The sequence below is a fragment of the Lonchura striata genome, chromosome 14 (genome assembly GCF_046129695.1).
Source record: "Lonchura striata isolate bLonStr1 chromosome 14, bLonStr1.mat, whole genome shotgun sequence".
NCBI lineage: Eukaryota > Metazoa > Chordata > Aves > Passeriformes > Estrildidae > Lonchura > Lonchura striata.
The window spans coordinates 19,118,592-19,140,898 of NC_134616.1; the positions used below are offsets into that span (position 1 = coordinate 19,118,592).

The 22,307-nt window shown below is 45.1% G+C and overlaps 1 protein-coding gene across 1 annotated transcript; it reads right to left on the reverse strand.

Annotated features, from left to right (window-relative positions):
- Positions 1-361: 361 nt before the first annotated feature.
- On the reverse strand, positions 362-21,667 carry FOXO4 (forkhead box O4). Its single transcript, XM_021534565.2, has 3 exons — positions 21,208-21,667; positions 9,780-11,012; positions 362-5,583 (listed from the first exon to the last, which is right to left on the reverse strand). Exons 1-2 carry the CDS (start codon positions 21,589-21,591, stop codon positions 9,798-9,800), a joined length of 1,599 nt encoding a protein of 532 aa, XP_021390240.1. The 5' UTR covers positions 21,592-21,667; the 3' UTR covers positions 362-5,583; positions 9,780-9,797.
- Positions 21,668-22,307: the final 640 nt, after the last annotated feature.

Here is a 22,307-nt window from a genome sequence, read left to right on the forward strand (position 1 = left end):
AGCTATAAAAAACCAGAGTCATCTTTAGCACTGAGGTGTAGAAAGGCAAGAAATTAATGGCTAACCAACTCTAGACTAGACCTGCAGGATTTGAAGCTCCCCAGGGTCAGTTTTAAGGCTTGGCACCCCATGGATCCCCACGCACTGCCAGCAAGTTGTAACAAGGGGCTCTACACACTGCAGAACACACCAGAGACTTTGTGGGTGGTGGCACTGCAACCCTTCTTCCTCTGGCCAACTACGGGGCATTCCACTGAGGAGCAGCCCTAACAGGTGAGGATGGCAGAGGAAAGAAGACAAAGGTAAGGAAAAATAGCTGGCCCTTGCCATGAGAACAGAACAAACTGGATGAGACACAGCGCAGAGTATTAAAGATTTTTATTTTTCAAACATTCCCCCCTAGTCTAGCACACTCTACAGTCTTGCTAGCACAGATGGTAACAAAGCCTGTAATGGTTCAGAAGTTACACTGCTACAGAGAGCAAACAAAAGCAGAGGTTTGTTTAAAAAAAAAATTTGTGAGAAATAGGTGGAAGAGTGCACAGGGGATGTGGTGGAAACTATGTCAGGTAGTGGTGTCCTGTGTTCAGCAGACATCTGTGCTAGCAATGCAGAAAGCTTTCCTGGGACTGCAGCAGGTGAAGACTCCACTGTGCTGGAAGCACCATTTCACAGAACCACACCAGTGCCGTATGAAGGCAGCTGCTTTCAGGACAAGTAACCATCTTCTACGTAGCCAAACCTCCCAAGACACCCTGGGGGAACCCCACACCACTGCCCTTCTGAAAAGCAACGAGGGCTCTGTTTTTGTGTCCCAGAACATCCCCTTCTACCACACACCATAACACTGCCTCAGCCAAAGAACCATAAATGCATCACTGTCAGCTCTTACACCTTCAGCTTCTGCTGCCTCTGCTCCTTGCTTTGCACCACAGTATTACAAGTGATTTTGATCCCATCAGATACTGCTTTCCATCAGCTACAGACATGTCAAGGTGCAGGGAAAGATACGCAGGCTAGTGGAAGAGAGGGGATCCCTTTCCTGAAGGTCAAGTAAGTGTAGCGATGGGTTAGCTCATGCTCCAAACCTTCACATGGACAGATCTTTCAGGCTTCAGAAGTCACCCCTTGCTTGCTTTTCCCCACATTAATTAGAACATGTTTTTCATTAGACATGCAACTGAGGCAAGCCCTAAGCTATTCTCTGTCCATGCTCATGTCCCAGACTTGATTGATTTGCTTTTTATTTTTTTTTTTTTAATAATGGATCCAAACTTTCACATTTTGGTGACAGTCCAGCACACCACTCCCAAGGCACTCCAACCCATGGCACCAGACACAGGTTACTCAATCCTGGAGCAAGGCTAGCCCTGAAGCATTTGAATGTGTCTATAAATAAGCAACTAAGTAAGAAAATTAATAAATGCTTATCTACATAAAAGATTTCTAGGCATTTCTTTTGGAAAAGCTGATTAGTGCTACTTGCTTCTATTATGACTCTTGTTTATGAATACATCCAGGCTCTGGAATGCTTCATTCCTCTCATCAGGATGATCTGACTGCTATTTTAAAGCAGCACAGGATAAGGATGATATGTTTTTAGACACACCAGCAAGGAAAATTAAGGGCTCACAGAAGCTTTCAGTTTTCCAAGCTCTGACATGAAGCTGGAAGTACATGCTTGGAAGTTAAATATGCTTAAATTATAAAGAAAGTTCAAGGAATTTGCTAAACCCAAGAGTAAATAAAAGCAACAAGTCTGCCTCATACTAAGCTCTATGGGCCTAGTTACCTGAATCCTTTGTGGCCCTGAGCTGCATGGTGGCTTCAATGCTGTGTAAGATGGCATTTGATCCTCTGAAGATGGAGAAGCTTGTTGCCTGAGCTCAGTGAGGACAAGGAACACAGCATGAAGTAATGCTTCGTGTCAAAAGTCCCTTGTCCACTCCCCTCAGGCACTTATCCAGGAGCACCACTCCCCATGTCACCGGCCCTTCCCTTCTCACCCCACTCACAGATGGTCTCAAAATCCCAAATCCTTCATCAGAGCAAAAACTAGCCAAAAGTATGGGGCCTGTGGTGCTAATGCAGGATGAAGAGCCACCAAGACATTATCCAGGCTCCAGTAGCAGCAAGTAGCAAATGCTTTGGGCAAGAATACAAAAAACTGGACAAGGATTGAGCAACCCCTTGCCAGGTACAGCCTTTCTGCAAGCAGCAGTTTAGGAACTTGAGTCTCCTGTGTCCTATGAGGAAGTATCTCAGGCTAAAAAAGCTCAAGGTTTATGAAAATTAAGCGTCTGTAGAACTCCCAAATTCTCTGCATCTCTGCCCTCTGTGCCCACAATACAAGCTATCCTGCTAAACATACAAAAAAGAAGGTAAGTTACTTGCTTGAGCCTGAAACATTACATTAATGGTTTACTGAGCACTCCATAGGTCTTCTGAACACCATTCTCAGCACTAGTGCACGCTCAAGCTTCTTAACCACTGACAGCTCCTGCTGTGTTGAAGAGACACAAAGCACCTGTACAGACTCCTGCAAGGCAGAAATGTCACTGCCAGGAGCCTATTACAGCAGGACTCCAGCCAGAGGTGCCCCTATCTCCAAAAGTATGGCCAGGGGAATATGGGAAAAAATAGGTATGGGCTCTATTCCTCACTCAAAAGACAGGGTCTTCTCTGAACTCACACTAGGGCACTAACCATGATGAGCCCTGGTGTTGCACCTCCTTCGGCAGGATCTGGTCGAGGCCATGAAGCAGCTGAGACCATGGCAGACGTCCCTGTGGCGCTCCCTGAGGGCTGAGGGCCAGGCTGTCTGCAGGCAGAGGTCAGGCCGGCTCCCCAGCGCTGCCAGCTAAGGGACGCTCTGTAACAGCTCCCCCTTCCACAGAGCACCCCAGTCAGAAACAGCTCACCCTGGATTTCTGATCTGAGCCACTGGCTACTAATACTGTCTTTTCTATTGCTTTGGGTTCCATTTTCATGGGAAATGATCCAGAGACTCACATTTAACATGACCACACATACTGGTGTCTTGTCCTTTGCTACATGGCTGCGAATCATGGGCAGCCATTCAACTTGCTCTGTACATCATTGGATCAAGTTCCCTTCAGGACTCAAGCTAACAAGGTAGCATATTATGTGCCAAATAACATAAATCTCTCCAGTCTGTTCACTGCAGCTCAGAATGGCTGATTCTTATGTGTGGCACATGCCATCACGTGTTGTGAAAGGGTATCTATCCACTTGTGTTATGAAGTAACTCCAGTGAGAATGTTCATCCATGCCTCAAGTGTGCAAACCCTGGGATCCCAGCTTAGGAGCTGTCCTTTTGTTTATTTGTTACAATGAGGCGAGGCCAGACATGTAGATTGTGGGCAAATTTGAAACATCACTGGGAGTTCTGCCATGAAGGCAGCCTTCAAAACAAAGGTTATTAAACTATTCAAGGCTTTGATAGCATAGCATACTGTAGATAAGACTTTTGAAGGCTCCTTGTTGGAAGTAATCAGCCAATCACTCCTGTTCCAAACTCCATTCCACTGAAAACAGAACAGACAACCTGGTGAAACAGTGTAGCTCATTGCACTGCATAATACAAACTTCCTGAACTGAAGCCACCTTTGAAAAGGACTGCATTCTGCCAGACCAGACCTACCAGAACACCATGAAAGCACCATGTCTCCCACAGATCCTGCCACTGCAAACACCAAAACAGTGACAGCAACATGACACTAATGCTCTAAATTTATCTTCTGACCCCCTATTTTCTGTTCTGCAAGAATATAGAGACATAACAGGATCCCAGGTAGACCCCTGAGGGTGAGCCTACAGGCTTCAAAAGTTCCTCAGCAGTAGCAGAAGCTTCAGCAAGAAAACAAAAACCCTCAGAAACCAAAGTGAGCTACCAAATACAACTGATCATGCCCTCCATAAGGGCTATGCAGAGTGTCAGCAGATCTAGCACGATCCAGTCCACACCATCTCCTTAGCAGACTAAGGAATCTGTCCTGTGGATCAGCTGCAGGCCAGCTACTCAGATTAGCTGAGAAGGAACACTGTTAATGATTAGCATTCCCTCCATTGTGCTCCTGGCTTGGCAGGAATGCCCAGCCTGATCAGCTGTGGTTGAATGCCCTGCCAGGCACCTTCCCTCTGCCTCTTCTGGGGAGAGCAGCCATTCCTCAGTTACAGGGCTGTGTCCTTCCCAATTTTCCAACATTTTCAGCTTCTTAGGCCTGCCCCATCCCATACTGTAGTGATATCTGGTACGAAGGGGACAGATGCAGCAAATTTGTTTTGTTTCTTTTTATCCAATAATTTTGTTTTTCAATTAAAATATATAATATATATTTAAAAAGGTTTAGAAAAGCTTCTATGTAATTTGCATGTACTTTTACATATAGATTACAATAATGTACAACTCTTCCCCACAGTGGTTTGAAACCAGAGGGACCTGCCAATTCCTTCCCCTCAATCATATACATCATCAAACTACAAATGTGTTTGTTCCTAATACAGCTCTCTCTGAAAAAGAGTCTGTCACTTTTGTCTTCTCAGATGGAGAGATGCATAATAGGGACACACATTACATTGGCTTCATGTTCACTGTAGAAAGTTCCCAGATTAGTACAAAAATATTTCATCTATAGAAAATGCCCTTCTGAAAAGCAACCAGGGCTCTGTTAAGGCCACACCCAGGCTTTCCATTTTGCTGCTGTAGCAAGACAGATCAAAACCAAACTCAAACCAATATTTTTAAGTCCCAGAAAGCAGCTACTAGCACCTGTGCTTATTTTACAGCAGCCTGGTGTATCAGGAAAGTGCTGAGAACAGCATAGTGACGACTTCTCAAAACATGCTTCTGATTCAATGGGGCTCAGTTGGCACAGTGAAAAACTCAATGTCCTCCTATTCCAACCAGGGGGACAATTGGAAGCCTTCTATACCACAACAACCACCCTTCCCTGCAGAACAATGATGGATGCTCCAGTGATGGGCACACTGAAACCAACCCCTGAAACAACACACCCTTGTCCCACAGGGCTTCTACCAACAAGCTCCCACCAATTCCTCTGTGAATCTGCAGGATACCAAGTGCACATCTGGTGGCTTAATCAGAAAGTCCAACTACTTTGCCCCATGAGGCAAGCTAAGCGAGAGCAGAGCCAGCCCTCCACCAGTCTGAGGCACTGGGAGACTTTCTGCCGTAGCAGAGAGAGGACAGCCAGTGAGAGATTCCTCCAGCAAACCCAACTCATCACACAGGAAAACACTATTGCCTGGCACAGAGTCTTCTGGCTGGGGTTTTTACCAGGGTTCCTCTTTGGACATGGTTTTCTCCAGGTGGTCCAAGGCAGAGTCAGGCTTGTAGGAAGAGCCATGGCACATTACAGGATTACTATTTTTAAACTCTTCCTATTGCAGCTAGATGCAGGTTGCCCCTTCTTCCCAGATGAGCAGCCCCCTTCTGCCCAAGGCATGATGTGCAGGGAAACTGAATCCAACATGCTCCATTCTCTTCTCTGCTGGGGTGGGAAGTGAAGTCAGAACCCAATGTTCAAAACCTGAAGGACACTAGGAAGAAGAAAAATAACAGTGACTGGTTAGAGCTCTGCTTCAGTGGGAATCCTGGATGCATAGATAAGGAATTAATTACTACCAATCTGCCCCTACAGAACAAACAGACCACAAGAAACCTTGATCAACAGAGAGTCAAGTGGAGGATGCAATTGCTCAGCTCCAAGCTTCGGAGTAAAATACAAACAGACAAAAAGGTAAGCAGTAAGTATTCCTCTGCTAAGCTGACAGCACCAACAAGGCTCTGCAAGATAAGGATGTTTAAAGAAGGACTTTGCTAACATCAGAGGCATTGCAGGAAAGTAGCAGAGAAGAGGAAAATTACTCTTCACCTTAAACAACCACAAATACTAATTGGTAGGGAAAAGACTGAAAAAGAGACTTTTAAAGATCACACACAAAGTGTTTAAGCTCACCCACTTAGAGAAATCCTGTCTCTACCTTCCAAATAATTAAACATTTTTAGCTATGTCAATCCCCCAAAAGTCTAAAGATCTCAGATCTTCTGCCTCACCTCAATAAAACTGTCACAACTCATTCAAACAAGTCTTAGAATAAGTCTAAGTTGACTTAGGACACTGATGTAAAACCATCACTGTACGTATATGATCCACTTTGAAAGGCAAAACAATGGGATAAATGTAGGGCATCCCATCAGCTGCATTCAGTAACAATGAGCATTAAATAAACCTGTGAAAAGGAAAAAAAAAAAAAAACCACCCTAAAACTACAAAAGGGAATCAGCCCCAAACAAGAAAAGACAGTAAGTTAAAACAGAGCAGTGGGCTGCTTTGGAAAATTGCAAGTTTATGAGGGTTTTATTTATTTATGTTCTGTCAGAGAAAAATCCAATGATTGGAGCAAAGGGAATTCGATAAAGCAAGAAAAGCATGAATCCAGACCAAACTGGGCAATGGATAAAGAGTTTTCTAGACTCTGAAGCTATAGGGAGTCTAACTGAATAACTAGCAATAATTAAGTAATATTCACCAAAAGAGTAAATGGATTTTACACTCACCAATGAGATAAAAATGACAGCATTTTTCAAAAAAGGCAGTTCTATTTCTATCCTGTCTGCTTCTGTGGCTAATTAAGCTTAGTTTGTGGGAGCTGCATCACTATGGGCAGAGACAAAGCTTCAATGTTTGATCTGTAATCTCCATGCAAAGAAACATAGGCAGGGTTCAGACTCCTGGGGAAGCTGTGGACAAGCTCCTTGGCATTTAACTTGCAAGAAGAGGATAAAATCATGGGAGCTTTGAGCACCAAGGGTAACACAAACTAGCTCCTATCTTCCTAAGTGCCGGAGATAAGATTTAAGTACTTTTCCTAAAGATATCCTCTTGTCTACAAAGAGAAATATTTCCCCAGTTCACTTTCATTCTGGCTGCTCAAATCAGAATGTGATCACTGTGATTAACTGATAAACAGTTTTTGCTCAGCATTACACCAGTAACTGACCCAAATGGCCACCAGTTAAGCCCACAGGAACTACTCAGAACAGCTTTATGTTAGTGATCACTTAAGAATAGCTTTTGCCAATGTGAATTTAGCACAGAGAAAAGCACAGTAATAGAAAGGATATGAAAGGAAAAATGCCCGCCACACCAGAGCAATATATAGCTTTCCCTGAACAGTGATTTGCAAACAGTGATCCTAGGAACTCCCTGCAGTAAGGGACAATTGGCACAGTCTTCACCTCCTTACAGACACTGATGTCCACAGCTCACTTGGTTTTGTAACTCGTTGAGAAAACATTCTGCCTTCTTTCCCAGGAACACTCCTATTTCTCTTCACATGTGCCCTGCTCCCCCTTTGCTAGAAACCTGATTCACCTCCCTGTCTGTGCAGCCTGTTGCACAATACTCACTCTCCTTCGGGGAAAAATAAGAGCATCCCTCATCCCACTCCCATGGACTCCAGGACACAGGCAAAACAGAAAAGCTTTGCTAAATTCAGAAAAGGCAAACATAATCTAAGGACAGAATAAAAACCTTGAACTGAAGCACACTGTCAGGGTGTGGCTTCTCCTCCTGGGGCAGCACTGCTGTGACCAGAGCACCAAGATGTGTGCTGGAGCTACGCTTTCTGCTCAAACACAATAGTGGTTCAGAACTTATTCCAGATCTCAGTCCTTCATGCCCAGCACATTTCCCAGAAAGTATCACCTCAACTTCATGTGTGGAACAAAGAGCATCCAGGGGCTTTAACATCAGTAGCTCTTCTGTTTTGATTAAGCAATTCACACAGAATATAAAATTGAACAAGAACATAACCCTGCTTTCAAGAGCTCCTGTTCTCTCTCTTAAGCACTTGATTATATCCACATTTTCAACAGTACTAGAGTCTACCCTTTGATAAATAATTCCTCAGCTTCTCTGCTTTACACTCCTAAAAAATAATCTATACCTGGTATGCTTTAAAAAGGGGTCTTGTCTACCTGGCCCAGGAGTGCAGGACAGCTTGCATATGTTTTGAAAACACTTCTGTGAAAAATATTTCACCCTTGAGAAATCCACAGATATAACGGCCTGCCCTAGCATGGCATAAAAACAAAAAAGCAAACCCTAACAAACAAACAAAATCAACAACACAACAGCTCAGAACAATATCCAGTGGAAACACTGCTCAAAAAGCCACAGCCTCTGTCACTAAATTACAAACAGTCCTAACACAGAAGGATACCATAGTTTTGTCAACCAAATTTCTCTTTGAAATTGAAACTGAATTTCTGTATTTTACCCAAAGATCTTTAAATTCAGACATTCGCAATTCAGCAAATGCACAGTTAACACACATCACTATAAAAAGTCCCATAAGAAAACAGAAAAGCTTGACTGATCCTCCTCTTCCTACAATAAACAGATCTGCTAGGTATGAACAGAACACTACCAAGAAATGACATCCTAAGCAGTGGGATGTGACTTGGAATACGGGGGAGTTATATTGTGTTTAAAACCTCAATATACAGTGGTGCATCAATATGTTCACATAGTTTAAGTAACACCAGCTCAAAGGACAGCATTTTACTCTGTCTAGACCAAAGACACTTGCAGAGAATGGCTGCACTGACCGTGGTCATCTGGTCCAAACCACCTCTAAGTTACTCAGGAGCCTAGGAAGGAGCATTAAGGTCAAGAAGATGATAATTTCTCTCCCCATGATTTTGAAGCTCAAGGGCTTCCCACAGCTGAAGCAGTTTGCCCTTACTCCTGCCTGCTCAGCTGGACACTATTAGCAGTTGAATTTGCAACACTAACAAATACCATATTTGTCTCCTAAAAAGGAAATATTCTTGGCAAGGCTTCCACTTTCCAACCAATGCTATGCTCCAGCCTGTCCACTTTCCATCAGCTGAGTTCCAAGTGTGAAGCAGGCCTTCAGCTCCAGTTCCCTAGTTCTTCCACTGCCTCTGGTTTAAGTGTTTCAAGTCAGGGTGTTACTGCCTCAAAAATTAAGATATTTTTAAGTCTTCTTGTCATATACACTATTTGCCAAACTGATTCTATTTGTGCAAATACAACAAATTGCTGAAGAGGCAGCTTTGCAGCACATGGGATAGCACTAACACATCCTTCTTCCTTCCACTTCCATCCACACTGCAGACTCCTGTTTCCTATTCTAATAATGGGAAGTAATTCAGTAGTTAATGTTGGTGAGCCAGCTTATCTGACTTTACAGACACTAAGAAGGTGTGATAAGAATGACTGTGACCTGCTACACAGAGACCAAAGCAGACAGCCATGACACGGACATGCTTTGCTACTACACATCCTAGAGAATTCTGCAGGGATAATAACAACCTGGATAGAAATACGGTATGTGCTTGGCTCAGTTCAACCATTCTGTATATACTGGTGGATGTCTTTATTTATGGAATCAGCACATGCTCTCATGTCAACTGTAGAGCTGTAGGCACTGCCTGATGTCCTGTGATGGAGCCATCTTGGGTGATAGGAGGCAACAGGAGTTTCATTCAGGTTGCTCTTCTATTTCATAAAGGAGCTGACTACCTGTTAAGGAAGTTACATCCACCTACCTTTAAACAGCTTTTTCTCCTCCTAAAAGTGAACACAATTCTTCCAAAAGCTTTTTACTATGCTTTCAAAGAGGTTCCTTTAACTGCTGCAGAGTTGGGCACAGGAACCATCCTAGACAGGACTGCTGGTAGCATTTTACACAACTACACCTACCTTTTTGTGCTCCTGAAATTAACTTGGTACCCAGGTATGGTTGGAGGCCTGTGAGGTGCTGGGATAGCTGGGAGTAGGCAGAATAGGTTCAAAATTGAAGTCCAGTCCTCCATCCATGAGTTCACTGTTGATTATGTAATCCATATCACATTCAAGGTTCTCCATGTACATGTCAATGTCCAGGTCAGTGGGAAGCCTGTCCTGGTTCAATCCCAAGGGAGCAGGGCTGGCAGATGAAAGGAGTACTGGACTGCCCAGCTGGACTGACTGGGCAGTTGTTGCAGAAACTGGAGCCTTCAAACTGGTGATGCTGGCAGTGTTTTGAGGAGATGTCACTATGGGAAGCGTTGATGGCAAAACACTGGCACCAACTGGTTCTGCCTGCTGCTCTGCAGGCTTTCCTCGTGGATTGCCTGAGCTCATCTTACTCTGGGCAGCTTGTCCACCCAGAAGCAGAAGAGTTCGGCTGCTCATCCTGTTACCAGTCTGTGGGAGAACTGGATCCACCTGAGTCATCATAACATCCCTTGGAGGTGGAGAGCTAGGTGTCAGAAGAGATTCCAAGGTCTGAGGGGCAGAGAAATGGCTGACAGAACTTTGCAGTGAAATATCAACAGGGTTAAACAGGGAGTTGCCAAAAGTCTGACCAGCTGCATTTGGGCTCTGCAAGGAAAAGCTGGAATCTCTCTGGATCTGACCACTTGAGGCAGATTGCTGGGTAGATAGCACAGATGAGCTGGGAGACATCAGATTTAAGCCATCGATGAGCTCAAGCTCCTCAGTCACAGTTGGTGGAACATTGCTGGATGCACTGGAGTACATGAGAGAAGGAAGCAGCTCTTCGTCATGGAGGTCATCCTGCTCTGTCAGGATAGGAGAAAGCCTGGCACTGATGGTGCTTGCATTGGAACTGGTTCGAGGCCGGAAGGTGTTCCACACATCAGAGTCCTCGTTGCTTCTTGAGGATGGGCTCCCAGGCCACTTAGGAAATTGGGAGCCAGGACTGTCAGCAGAGGATTCTGGAGCAGACTGGAGAGGAGGCTTCTTCCTAGATGCTTTACCTCTGACTTTTACAAGTTTGCTGCTGTTGTCCATGGAGGCAGCTCTTCTCCTTGGTGCTTTTCCACTTTTGCCACCCTCAGGATTGAGCATCCACCAAGAGCTCTTCCCTGTGGCTTCATTATGGACTTTAACAAACTTGCTATGCAGGGACAGGTTATGTCGAATAGAGTTCTGAAAAAAAAAAAAAAATTAAAACCCACAAAATGTGAGGACCTGACAGTAGACACACCTCCCACCCAGAAACCACATAAGCTTAAAGACATTCAGACAGTATCCAGAGAAGCCAGTTATAACAAAAATCTATAAAAACCTGCTATTTCTGTCTGAACATGTTTTGCAGCACTAGCAAGCAGTGCCATGTTTCACTGCAGTATCAAGGGTGAAGCTACCATGACAACTAGCAGCTTTCAGCTAGCAAAATACTAATACAAAATAACTTTAAAAACCATACAGAATCTTCAAAAAACTAGGCATATCACAGAGCAAGTAAACAAGTTCTAAAACACAACCTGCAATTTCAACATGAGCCTACCTGAATTTGAGCTATGGCTGTTCACACACTTTTGTCAACCCCTTTACCCAGCATAAGCCTGGCTAATTTTTTTTATGTTTATATGGCCAGTTTTCAGTCAGATTCAAACAGAGCATAATGGTATCCAACAGACTGGGTGAAGAGAAATAGCAAAATGCTTCTATTCAGTGCACCCATTAGTATCTTCACCCCAAAACTGAAGAAATGGGAGAGAAACTTCAAGGAACAAGAGTCCTAGAATCCTGGAGACTGCCAGGCTCCCTCTGCAAAGAGGCTGTGTGCTTTCCTTGGTGCGTGTTCCTGACAGGGTAAGACATTCAGTGGATACTGTACTCCCACACAGTACATGCCAGTTTTAGCCTCTCCCATCTTTCTGCTGGGTAAGACACACATTCCTTGCCTCTCCCAGATCCCTCCTTTTGGTTTAGCTTTGCTGAAAACTACAAGCTAACATATCTGTACACCATCATCAAACTCAATTTTCATCCTGCAACTGATAAATGCCCAGTATTTTAGAATCAGGAAGCAACAATCTCATTGTTTGAACAGATCCTCCATAAACTCCCCTTGAGGCCTATGAATTTATTTGATATCTGCACTTAATTTGTTCAGATGGCCAAATTACAGATCATTAAAAGGTGCTGCATTGGAAACACAACAGGGGTCCAAGTGCAACATCTTTTTCATCTAAACTAAGTTTTAATACTTATATATATAACTTCAGTTGTCATGCATATTCTCTTAATTCTGAACAAATTAACTGCGCTCTTATATTTTTCCACCAACTCTCAACACAGTTCTTTCCTGTCTGCTGCTTTCCCTCTCCCCACCCTTTTCCTCTCGGAAAAGTCCTCCCCATGCTAATTTTGGCCACCTCACCAAAAGCACTATCCTAGAAAAAAGTAGACACAGACAGATAAACAATACAGGCAAAGTGGAAAGATTTTATGGAGACTGAAGGAAATCTGAGAATCATCCTGGCTTAGCTTTCATTTTAACCTTTGGCTGTTGAGGATTTGGAGAAGACTGGCTGCATGCTGCAACTAGTATCAAAGAATACACATGTTCTTGGAGAGTGACTGCACAGCCAGAGCCTGATGGAACACGTGTCAGTCAATGCTCTTACACAGTTTTATTACTTGAGCTGTTCACAGTAATAGCTGTACAATAGTCCTGCCTGGCATCTTTGCTAAGCAAAGTTTTCCTTTCCTTCAAGTGTTGAAACACATAATTCAGACTGGTGCACTGTCTCCTGCAAGGCTGCTGCTCTCATTTCCAATGAATCCCACCCCTTTTCCCAAGTAAATGCACACTGCTGCAGCAATAAGAACCACTAAGTTGTCACTAATTCTTCATTTATTCTCCTGAAAGTAGCTAGTGAAATCATGATGGCATCTTGAGTATCGTAAGAGACAATTTGTGTAACTAATTTCTGTCTGGAAAGCAGCTGGAAATAAGACATCTTGGAACAAGAATAGGATTCGCATGAGCATAATGATGTCTGGTACCTTTTATAAAACATTCTCAAAGTGATTTTACATGATACTGCTGAACTGACATAATGGAAAAGCTGTAGAAACAGATAATTGCTGTACCACTCCTTCCTTCCTCATCTTCAAACTCTCATCCTTCCGTAACACAAGCATCTGTGATATTATAAGCTAGTTCAGAGAGCAAACCAAACTGAAAAGCAGCCTTATCCTTCCTTTGACACTACTTTTCCTGCCTCTTTTATCTGTTTTTTGAACCACCTCACCGTGGGGGTCAAGCACCATGTAGTTGTAGTTGGAGGCAGAGGAAAATAACGGAATGTTTCTTTCAACAGGGTTAACTGATACCTAAATTGCAATGCCAAAGTTATCACTTTGCAGCTCTGCAGCAGACAGCATGAGGCAGCTCAGCACTGCAGCACAGTGCCCTGAGCCCTAACCCACCTGCAGGACCCAGCTTGCCTGCAAGGCTGCAGGCTGGAGCCCAGAGTGTCTCAAACTCCCCCTGAACCCACACACCCACCAGCCTGGCTGCAGCGGGACAGCACCACAATGCACCTGCTCGTGATTCAATGCACCTAACACATGGAGGGCATCCTCCAATCTCAAGGAGAAACCCAGGGACAGATCAATCATGCTAAAATAATCACAGAACTGCAAGTCAGACCTGACAGAAGAGGAAATGACAGAGTTCAGTCACCCGGGCAACCCTGACATATTTCCTTTCTCAGTGTTAAGCAACCCTCACCAGAAACATACAGATGATATTAACTTTTTAGATGCACAACTTCAGCAGTGTGAGAGGCTCCCAGCTGATCTAAGCATCTGCAGAACACACAGGTTTTTGACTTTGCAATTCTTTGATCATAAAGAAGCATGACCTGAAGAAGAGGTGCAGGCAGGAATCCTTCAAATCCACTAGTTAGGGGAGAACATTGCTATTTATTTAGGTATCTTATAGTGGTTACTTATGGCTGCATGATAAATATTGCCACAAAAAAAAAAAAAAGTGCCAGCCTGTGTCTCTAAATCCACCATAGATCGAAGATGATTCCTGCAAACCACATTCAAACAAAACCAGTCTGAAATTAAGCACACACAGTATGCAAAAAAATCAAGTTTGGCTAGAGACATTTATTGTACACTGAAGGGTGGATCATTCCCTAGGTCACAACCAGTGTGTCTTCAAACTAGGATATATGGACTAGTCATAGAAGTGTGGCTAGGAGTTTATGCAAACTATTCCCTAAATCTTAGTTACCAGAACATTAAGTCTTCTTCTTTGATAAAATCTCCTGGCCACAGTTAAAGGACAGAAAGTCTTCTTACCATCAAAACAGGCCTGCCCCAGCACCAACATTAGTGCTGCTGTGGATCCTCCCCAGCACCAAACAGTGCTTTGGTCTAACACCAGGGAATTACCACAGGAGCTGATAGTACAACCAAGCCATTGTCCTGCTCAGTCAGTCTCATGGGCAACTGCCACAGACACCATGGAAAATGTTCGGGTGAAGTGAATACAGAAGACTAAAGGCCACTGACAACCTTCCCAGGGGACTGTACAACTTTGTAGGTACAGCCAAGGTTCCCTACCATAAAACTGAAATCTGCAGGATCAGAAGGAGGCTCTTGTGCCCTGACCAGCAGAGCTCATCCACGCAGCAGTGGTGCATGGCTTATGCTAGCAGAGCACTCAGAGCCAAGCACAAGCTATGCTCAGAAAGACAAGGCAGCACAGGTACCCTTCCAGAAGACACAGTGGTTTCCTTCCTTTCCTGGCCATTCTCCCAGGAAACATCATGTAGTTTAAACTTACAAACCACAGAGGATCAGATTTCTTAGCAAAAAGTCTCTCTAAAGGATGAGTGACAGGAAAAAAAAAAAAAAAAGAAAATCTATGCAATCACTGCAACTGCCTGTAATACACTCTCACTGCCTTGCAGGCATACAAAGAACTTGGTCTCATCCCAGTGCAGGGCCATGTTCCACGTGTTCCACTGCCAGGCCCATAACTGTGCTGAATTATCATTTGCCATGGCATTCTTGGGAGGCTTCAAGGGGAGAACACTCCGCCTGCTGTATTTGTCAGTGCCTGTCTCAGCCACTTGGCTCCAAAGGCTTCAGGGAAAAGTCTTCCTTGTAGAGATTTTGCACCAGCAAGTAAACAACTGCTCCAGAGCCAGGGAGTTGAAACACTTTCCCAGCAATCCCCTTCCAGAAAGCACACATGAGCACAGACATCAAGCTCAGTGGATGGGGATCTCTATCTTAGGAGAAGAACATTTTCCTTTCTGTAATCTTTCAGTAGGAGGCCAGAAGAAGATCTTAGCTCTCTAAAAAGCAAAGACTGAGGTGATTTACAAGACAGGCAGGCATACACAACAAAAGTTGTTTACCATTAGATAGCGCAGAATAAACTTGTTGGAACAAGCAATACCAGCAGCCCAGGAACAGCCTTCTCAGAGGACTGCCTGGAAAACTGAGCTGTGCTGCGAGGAATAATCATTCAGCAAAGCAGCCTTCCAGAAAAAACTGACAAGGAGCAGGGAAGAGTAGCAGCAAAATCTTCAAGTAATTAGACTGGCATTGGATGAAGTAGACAAATTTTCATCAAAAGACAAGCTTTTCCCAACTTTTGAGGGGAACAACAACACTCAACAAGGCTTCAAAAAGAGTTCTCATATTTCATGCTTCTTCAGTGCATTACAACAAAAAGGGCCTGTTAGTGTCACTTTAAGCAGGGTTAAATATATGTTGCTACATCGTGATGGTTGGCCCTCTTCACAGCAGAGTACTCACCAATTTTCTTCCTGGAATACAGGACCTGGTGATTCCACATTTGCACTACTGTCCTACTTCTATGCACTGCCTTCCTCCCACCTCACCTATACCAGACTACACGCTGTGGCCAGACCATTAAAAGACTACCGGGATTAAAAGGTAATATACTCTAAGAGAAAGATGATGGACAACGTCCATCTGTGCTCACCAGGTTTCCATCATGGACTCCTCAGTATGGCATCTGAACAGCCCTCATTTAGCTTCTGTTTTTTATTTCCCCCTGCTTTAAGGAAACCCAGTTAGGCTGTCAGCAGCTGGGACAGGGAACATCTCCCTGCAGGCAGGGGTAAGCACATCACCAATACCACACGAATGCATTTGGGCCACATGAGGCAATGGCAAGAGTCCAGCAGTTTCTACCCACCCTCAGCTACCCTGGATTCAAACAGCCAGACCCCCCCTCCCCTTTGCAAGTCAGCAACTTCCAAGAAACCAAATTAAACCAAAACTAACAGTCAGGAGTACCTACAAAACCATTAAAGAGCAGGCAGATTTAAATGACGTACCAGTGATGACAGCAATGACATCGCTATTCCAATTCAGTTTAGAACACATACTTCTTCATTTTTTAGTGTCAGAAGATTTAATGGGGAATTGTATGCTTTCAGGCACATGAATTTAGGAATAAACACTACAGGCTTTCTCAACACAGTCACAGAAAGCAGCCTTTCTTCAGAGACTGAGGTCAGTGGCTCTGTGCAGCAGAGACACCCCCAGACTCCACACTGTGCCTCATCTATGCACAAACCTGCACCAGGCTGAAAGTTGGGCAGAATTACACTTTGCTCAGAGCCAAGTATCTGAGCTGAAGTTCTATGTATCCTTTTGGTTTATGGCATCCATTCAGTTTTGACTCAGTGAGGAAACACAGGGAAATATTCTGAACGTCTTCTCAAACCATTGCAGCCTTTCAGTACCTATAGGAGGCCTAAAAGGAATCAGGAGAGGAGCTGTTCACACGGGTGTAGAGTGATAGGACAAGAGTGAATGGCTTCAAACTTGCGAGCAGGTTTAGATTGGATATCAAGCAATTCTTCCCAGTGAGGGTGGTGAGGCCTTGGCACAGGTCACCCAGAGCAGCTGTGGCTGTCTCATCCCTGGAAGTGTTCAAGGCCAGGCTGGATTTGGCTTGTAGCAAACCTGGTCTATTAGAAGGCATCCCTGCCCACAACAGGGACATAGAATGAGATGATCTTCAAGGTCTCTTCCAACCCAAACCATTCTGTAATCCTTTATCTTGCAATTATCATTACCAAAAGTCAAAGTAAGCCCAGCACTGTCACCAGATGTTCCCATCCATGTAAAGGGTTTCTTAGTGAAATTAAAGAAAGTTCTCCTGATAATGATTTGGCCCCTTAGCGGTTCAAGTTAAGAACCTAAGGTTTTGACAAATCTGAGCAAAAAGAAATAATCTTAAATGATACAGGGACATACCAGCAGCTATAAAGAAACAGCAAATGTGCCTATTTTAGGAATTTATCATTGCATATTTGCAGATCTGACTTTAGAAAAACTAAAAAAGCTGACTGATAGTCAGCACACCAATAAACAATAAACTTTTCAACTTTGCCAAAACTAATGTTCACACGATTTTGTATCTACTGAACTGGAATTTATTTGCAAGGCATAAAGATAGCCTGGCAGAATCTACCAGCTGCAGCACAGCCAAAATAGCCCAGAAGATGGACAGGGTTCCTTTTGTCTCTTTCATGGAGGAGCTTCAGAGGGCCACAGGATGAACAGTTGCTCCAACCTGAGGGAGCTCTGCACATGTTCAGCCAGGAGATCTGATATCCACAGTTCTGGTAGAGGCTGGGGACCATCGGAGCTGGCACTGAAAGCCAGTGAAGTGACGTTCTGACTGAGCTCTCAGCCAGGTCTCCTGATCCATCTGGTCAACATTTAATATCAACTACATGCGATACACACATAACCCAAGGCTGGAATGGAAGGTTTTTCAAGAAAATGCTGCCCACTTTAACAAAGATTAAGAGCTAGATATCTGTTTTAGATAAACAGAACACTTAGTAATTTTTAATTTGTAATACAGCTCCTTGAGTTATTGCATATATATATACACATGTACATATATATGTGTATGAGGGTTCATATGTTGTGTATATCCATGCACACATTTGAAATAAATAGGGAGTACCAGGAGGCAGAGATATGAAATCTGCTTCCCATAATTAGTGCAATAGTGCAGAATCATTCATTCTTTATGTTGTATACGTAAATACATAGGAGACATCTGATTATTCTGTTCCTACAAAGGAAAATACAAGACCTTGGGGAGAATACACAGTTTGTTTCACTAAGAATGGCGAGTCCTTCGTATTGTTCCTCACTGTGCCAAATTTGTTCATACTCATGGATCTAACAACCAGTGCAAACTGCTTCTCTGCAGGGTTTATGCACTTTAACCAAAACCCTCAACACCTTCCGCTTGCAAGTAATCTCAAAACCAAAAGGAATTATGCTCTTACCCACAGATACCCAGACTATCCTGCAGAGCACCCAGGGAAGGATTCTCAAGAAGCCCCACCAACACACCCTGCAAGGACACTTCTGCCTTGCAGACTGGTTAATTCTTAACTTCAGCTGAATTCCTGCAGGGAAAGGACAGACTGTACACACAGCAAATCTGTCCTTTACAAGGTGCTCGAAGCACTTTAGGAACAGCCAACACCATCTTCCTTGAAAACACAGAGTCTTCCAGAATTCATGGAGGTTACACCCTGGCAATCTGCAACAGCTGCACTTCCCCCTATTGTATAGTGGAGTAGGGCAGCTTTAAGTTAATTAGGAAACAACAATGAGTTTATGAGGTTTATAGTAACCAAAGTAGATTAAGAGTTTTTAAAGACATATTGCTTTTCCTTACTTAATCAAAATTCTCTATTTAACTGCACTACATACAAATAAAATGTATTACCAGTTTGGCTCTGTCCAAACGAGACAGAAATGCCAGAACTCCAGAGCTGTACCAACCATCTTAACAGGCATCAAAATTATACAGCTACCTTTAAGAGCAGCTTCACATTTATTGCCTTTATGCAAAATCATTCAAATTGAGAAATCACTAAAGCTAAGACAATAAGTTTTTCTAAGGCAATAAGTTTTTCTTTAACTTTACAGATTAAAAACCCCCAAACAGATCTTCATTGCTCTAAAAATAACAAGAATGAAAAAACAAAACAAAAAAAAAAACAAATAAAAAAATCTCAAACCAAACCAAAAAACCAACCAAAAAACCCAAACAAACAAAAAAACCCAAAAAATAAACAAAACAGACCAGTCCATTCCTCAAGTGAAGACATGCCTTTTGTTTATCCAGTTTGTCTTAAATATGCACCTATTAATTTTGCTCCAAGTCCACAAAAGTCAAATTGAACTCACTTGACTGACTCCCCATCTGTAAAAGGTAAATGTCTGACCTCCCTTCACTTAAGGGATCTGAATGCAAACAGACTAATGTCAGTAAAACAAACAAAACCTCTTGCAAACCCATGTAACTCTGAGTTAACAGAAAGATTAAAAGTAAGTTCCATGGTCGCATATCCTGCCAAGCTCTGCCAATAGGATTTTGCGAGTAAGCAGGAAAGAAAATGTATTGTATTTCTATCATGATTTTCTGTTTGCTGGTTAAAGTCAAGAGCTTTAAACTGCCCTATTCATAAGGCAGGCTGATTCCCACCACAGCTGTTGTTCTGCCTGCCCTCATCTTTCTTGGCAAAAAGTTTCTTTTCCTTCTCCTTCTAAAGCCAGAATTAGTCTGTTCCCAGGCTGAAAAACCACACTAAAAAAATCAATCACAGAAAACCTACGGCAGCATCTGACCAGGAATCTCACTCTTGTGTATGCACGAATTCTCAAAGTGAACTTCTGGAATTTAAATCAACAGGTACATGTCCCAAAAGTGACACATTATTAAAACACAAAGTAAAACCAAAGAGTGATGGTCCCATTACACATGAATGGATATATAACAAAAGAAAAGCCATAGTGGATTAAGCCACAAGTGTACTTATTCCAACATCCAGTCCAGCAGGACATCTCACTATATTCCACCTTCACCACAGTATCTGGGGAGCATTTCAGAAAGCACTACCAAACAGATACTCATACATATTTCTGACAAGAAAATGCACCTGTTCTGTTAAATTAACATGACTGCACGCAGGAGCAGCAGGACCAAGAGAGTAGCCCCAGCCTGAAGAAACAAGAACTATCTTTCACTAAGAACACCAAAACCCAAGCACTGTCCTAAATCAGAACTGAGCATGCAAAATTCAATCTACACATACAAGTAACAGAAAATAATCCATATTAGTTAAACTAGATGCACACTCTAGGAACTGTGAATTAGTGATAAATGGGAAAGGTGATAAGTTTTGTATTGACACTGCCAGCCCAAGCTGTGACAGCTGCATCCCTCTCACCATGTTTCTACTCTCTGGAGCAAATGTTTGCACTCACACCACCACGTGGTGTGCCACTTCAGAGAGCTGTGCCAGCTGAAAGCCAAGCTACCAGAAAGAGACATTTATTTTTTTATTTACTATCTGAAATTAACTCTCTGTCCTCACCTACTGCTCGGTCAGACAAGCAGAGGAGCACGTGGCTGGAGTCACAGATGCAGAACTGCAGCATGCATGAACTGCTAATAAATACTGCAAACAAGAGTGTAATTCCAGTCTCTAGTCTGAGAGCAACAGATCACACTCCTCAGAGTCCAGTCTCCATGGCATCTGCTCCGATACATCAGGACAGGCTGAGGGGCTATTTTGCAAGCTACCTCTCATATTTCCCTTTCTCTTTGCTGGAATTCTTTAGATTAAAGATAAGGGAGCACAAAGTCACCACAGGCAGAGAACTGAAATAGTCTGGAGCTCTTTTAACGCAGCCCTGCACACACGTGTTTCCAGAACGAGAGACACTGCTGAGCCTTTAGAGCAGAATGTTGCTTTCTCTGTTCCAAACTCCAGCAGAGGCCCCCATGACGATTCTGGAAACAGGACCCTTTTTCAAGAGACTCTTGAAAGCCAAGCACTCCTGCTATGACACAGTTATTTGTATTGAGCTTTAGCACAGTCACGTGACAAAGAACTGCGGCCTTGTGATTAAAAACGCTTCAGCCAAGGCTTTACCCGGCACAGAATCTTGGACGTAGCCTGTTAAACGACTCTCCTATCGCTCCTGGAAAAGTGTCTAAATGCAAAGAGCGCAAGGGGCAGCCTCGCGGGGTCACGCCACAACCATCCCTAGCGGCTGCTCCAGGTGGACAGAGCCGAAGCTTGGGCGGGGTGCGGAGCTTTCAGCAGAACTGAAGCCCAGGCTCTGCAGCGTGGGCACCAGGCGCTGGCACCGACGCCCTGAACGCAAAAGGTGAGCACGGAGCGGCCGGCGGGGCGGGCACCGGGGAGGCGCCTCCGGAGCCGCTCCTCGCCCGGCCTGGCCCCGGCACGCAAAGTCTGTCCCCCCGCCGCGGCCCGTCACGCACCTTCCAGCCAGCGGAGCTGTTGCTGTCACCCTTGTCCTTGAAGTAAGGGACGGAGCGCACCATCCACTCGTAGATCTGCGCCAGCGTTAGCCGCTTCTCGGGAGCGCTCTCGATAGCCTGGCTGATGAGCTCGGCGTAGGACTGGCTGCCCCAGGCATTGCGCCGGGAGCCGCCCTTCCGCGCCGCCGCGCCGCCCGCCCGCGCCCCCTCGGTCCTGCCGGGCCCCGCCGCCGCGCCGCCTGCGCCCTCCTCCGCCGCGCCAGCCGCGCCGCCCGTCTCCGCCTCGGGCCGCGGCAACGGCCAGGTGCAGGAGCGCGGGCGGCTCTGAGGCTCAAAGTCAGGGTCGATGTCCGGCGACGCCGCGGCCCCAGCCGGCTCCGCCATGGGCACCGCCTTAGCCCCGCCGGGAGTGCCGGACCCGCCACCCCTTTGTGCGCCCCGGGCCCGCCACCGCCGCGCTGCTGTGTTTACCAGGGAGCAGCGCTGCTCCCCGCGCCTGCGCGCGCGGGGCACGCCGGGAGCGGTAGTCCAGCCGGGGCGTTAACAGGCAGCTAGGTACGGCCGGCGGACTACAGAACCCAGCTCTCCCTGCGGCGGAGGGCGGGGCGTGTCCCACTACGGGTGAGCGTGGCAGGCGGTGCGTTGATGTGACTACAGCTCCCAGCGGGCATCCTGGCGAGCTGCGCTTACATAACCTGCCAGGCCCAGTGCGGGCCTAGTTCCCCTACGATGGCAGAGAGATCATAGTGGCGTGGTGGTAGCAGCCCTGAGGCGGTCGCAGCTCCTCCGCCCGCCTCAGAACATGCCGCGGAACTCCGGATCGGGCCGAGAGCGCTGCTCTCCGCCATCCCGTCACAGATGAGAGCCTATTTCCGGGACACTCCCTGGCATAAAGGCGTGATGGGTCTGCGTGCTGATCTGCCCGTCAGAGCTGCGGCAACCATGTTCCAGGGCCTCACGCTCCCCGCGCTGCACAGTACCCGGGGCTGGTTGTATTCCAGACGCTGTATGTTGCAGTCCCTGTGTACGTTCCTCGGACCCGCGTCCCGGTTTCCAGGGGTGCGCTCAGCGCGGCCGCCTCAGCTTCGGGCTGTGCCCTG

Bases quoted from the DNA above. Each gene is read 5' to 3' on its own strand.
- FOXO4 (XM_021534565.2), bottom strand. From the start codon at position 21,591: ATGGCGGAGCCGGCTGGGGCCGCGGCGTCGCCGGACATCGACCCTGAC. The intron at 11,013-21,207 runs GTGCGTGACGGG...TTTTTTTTTCAG, and splicing joins ACAGCTCCGCTGGCTGGAAG to AACTCTATTCGACATAACCT.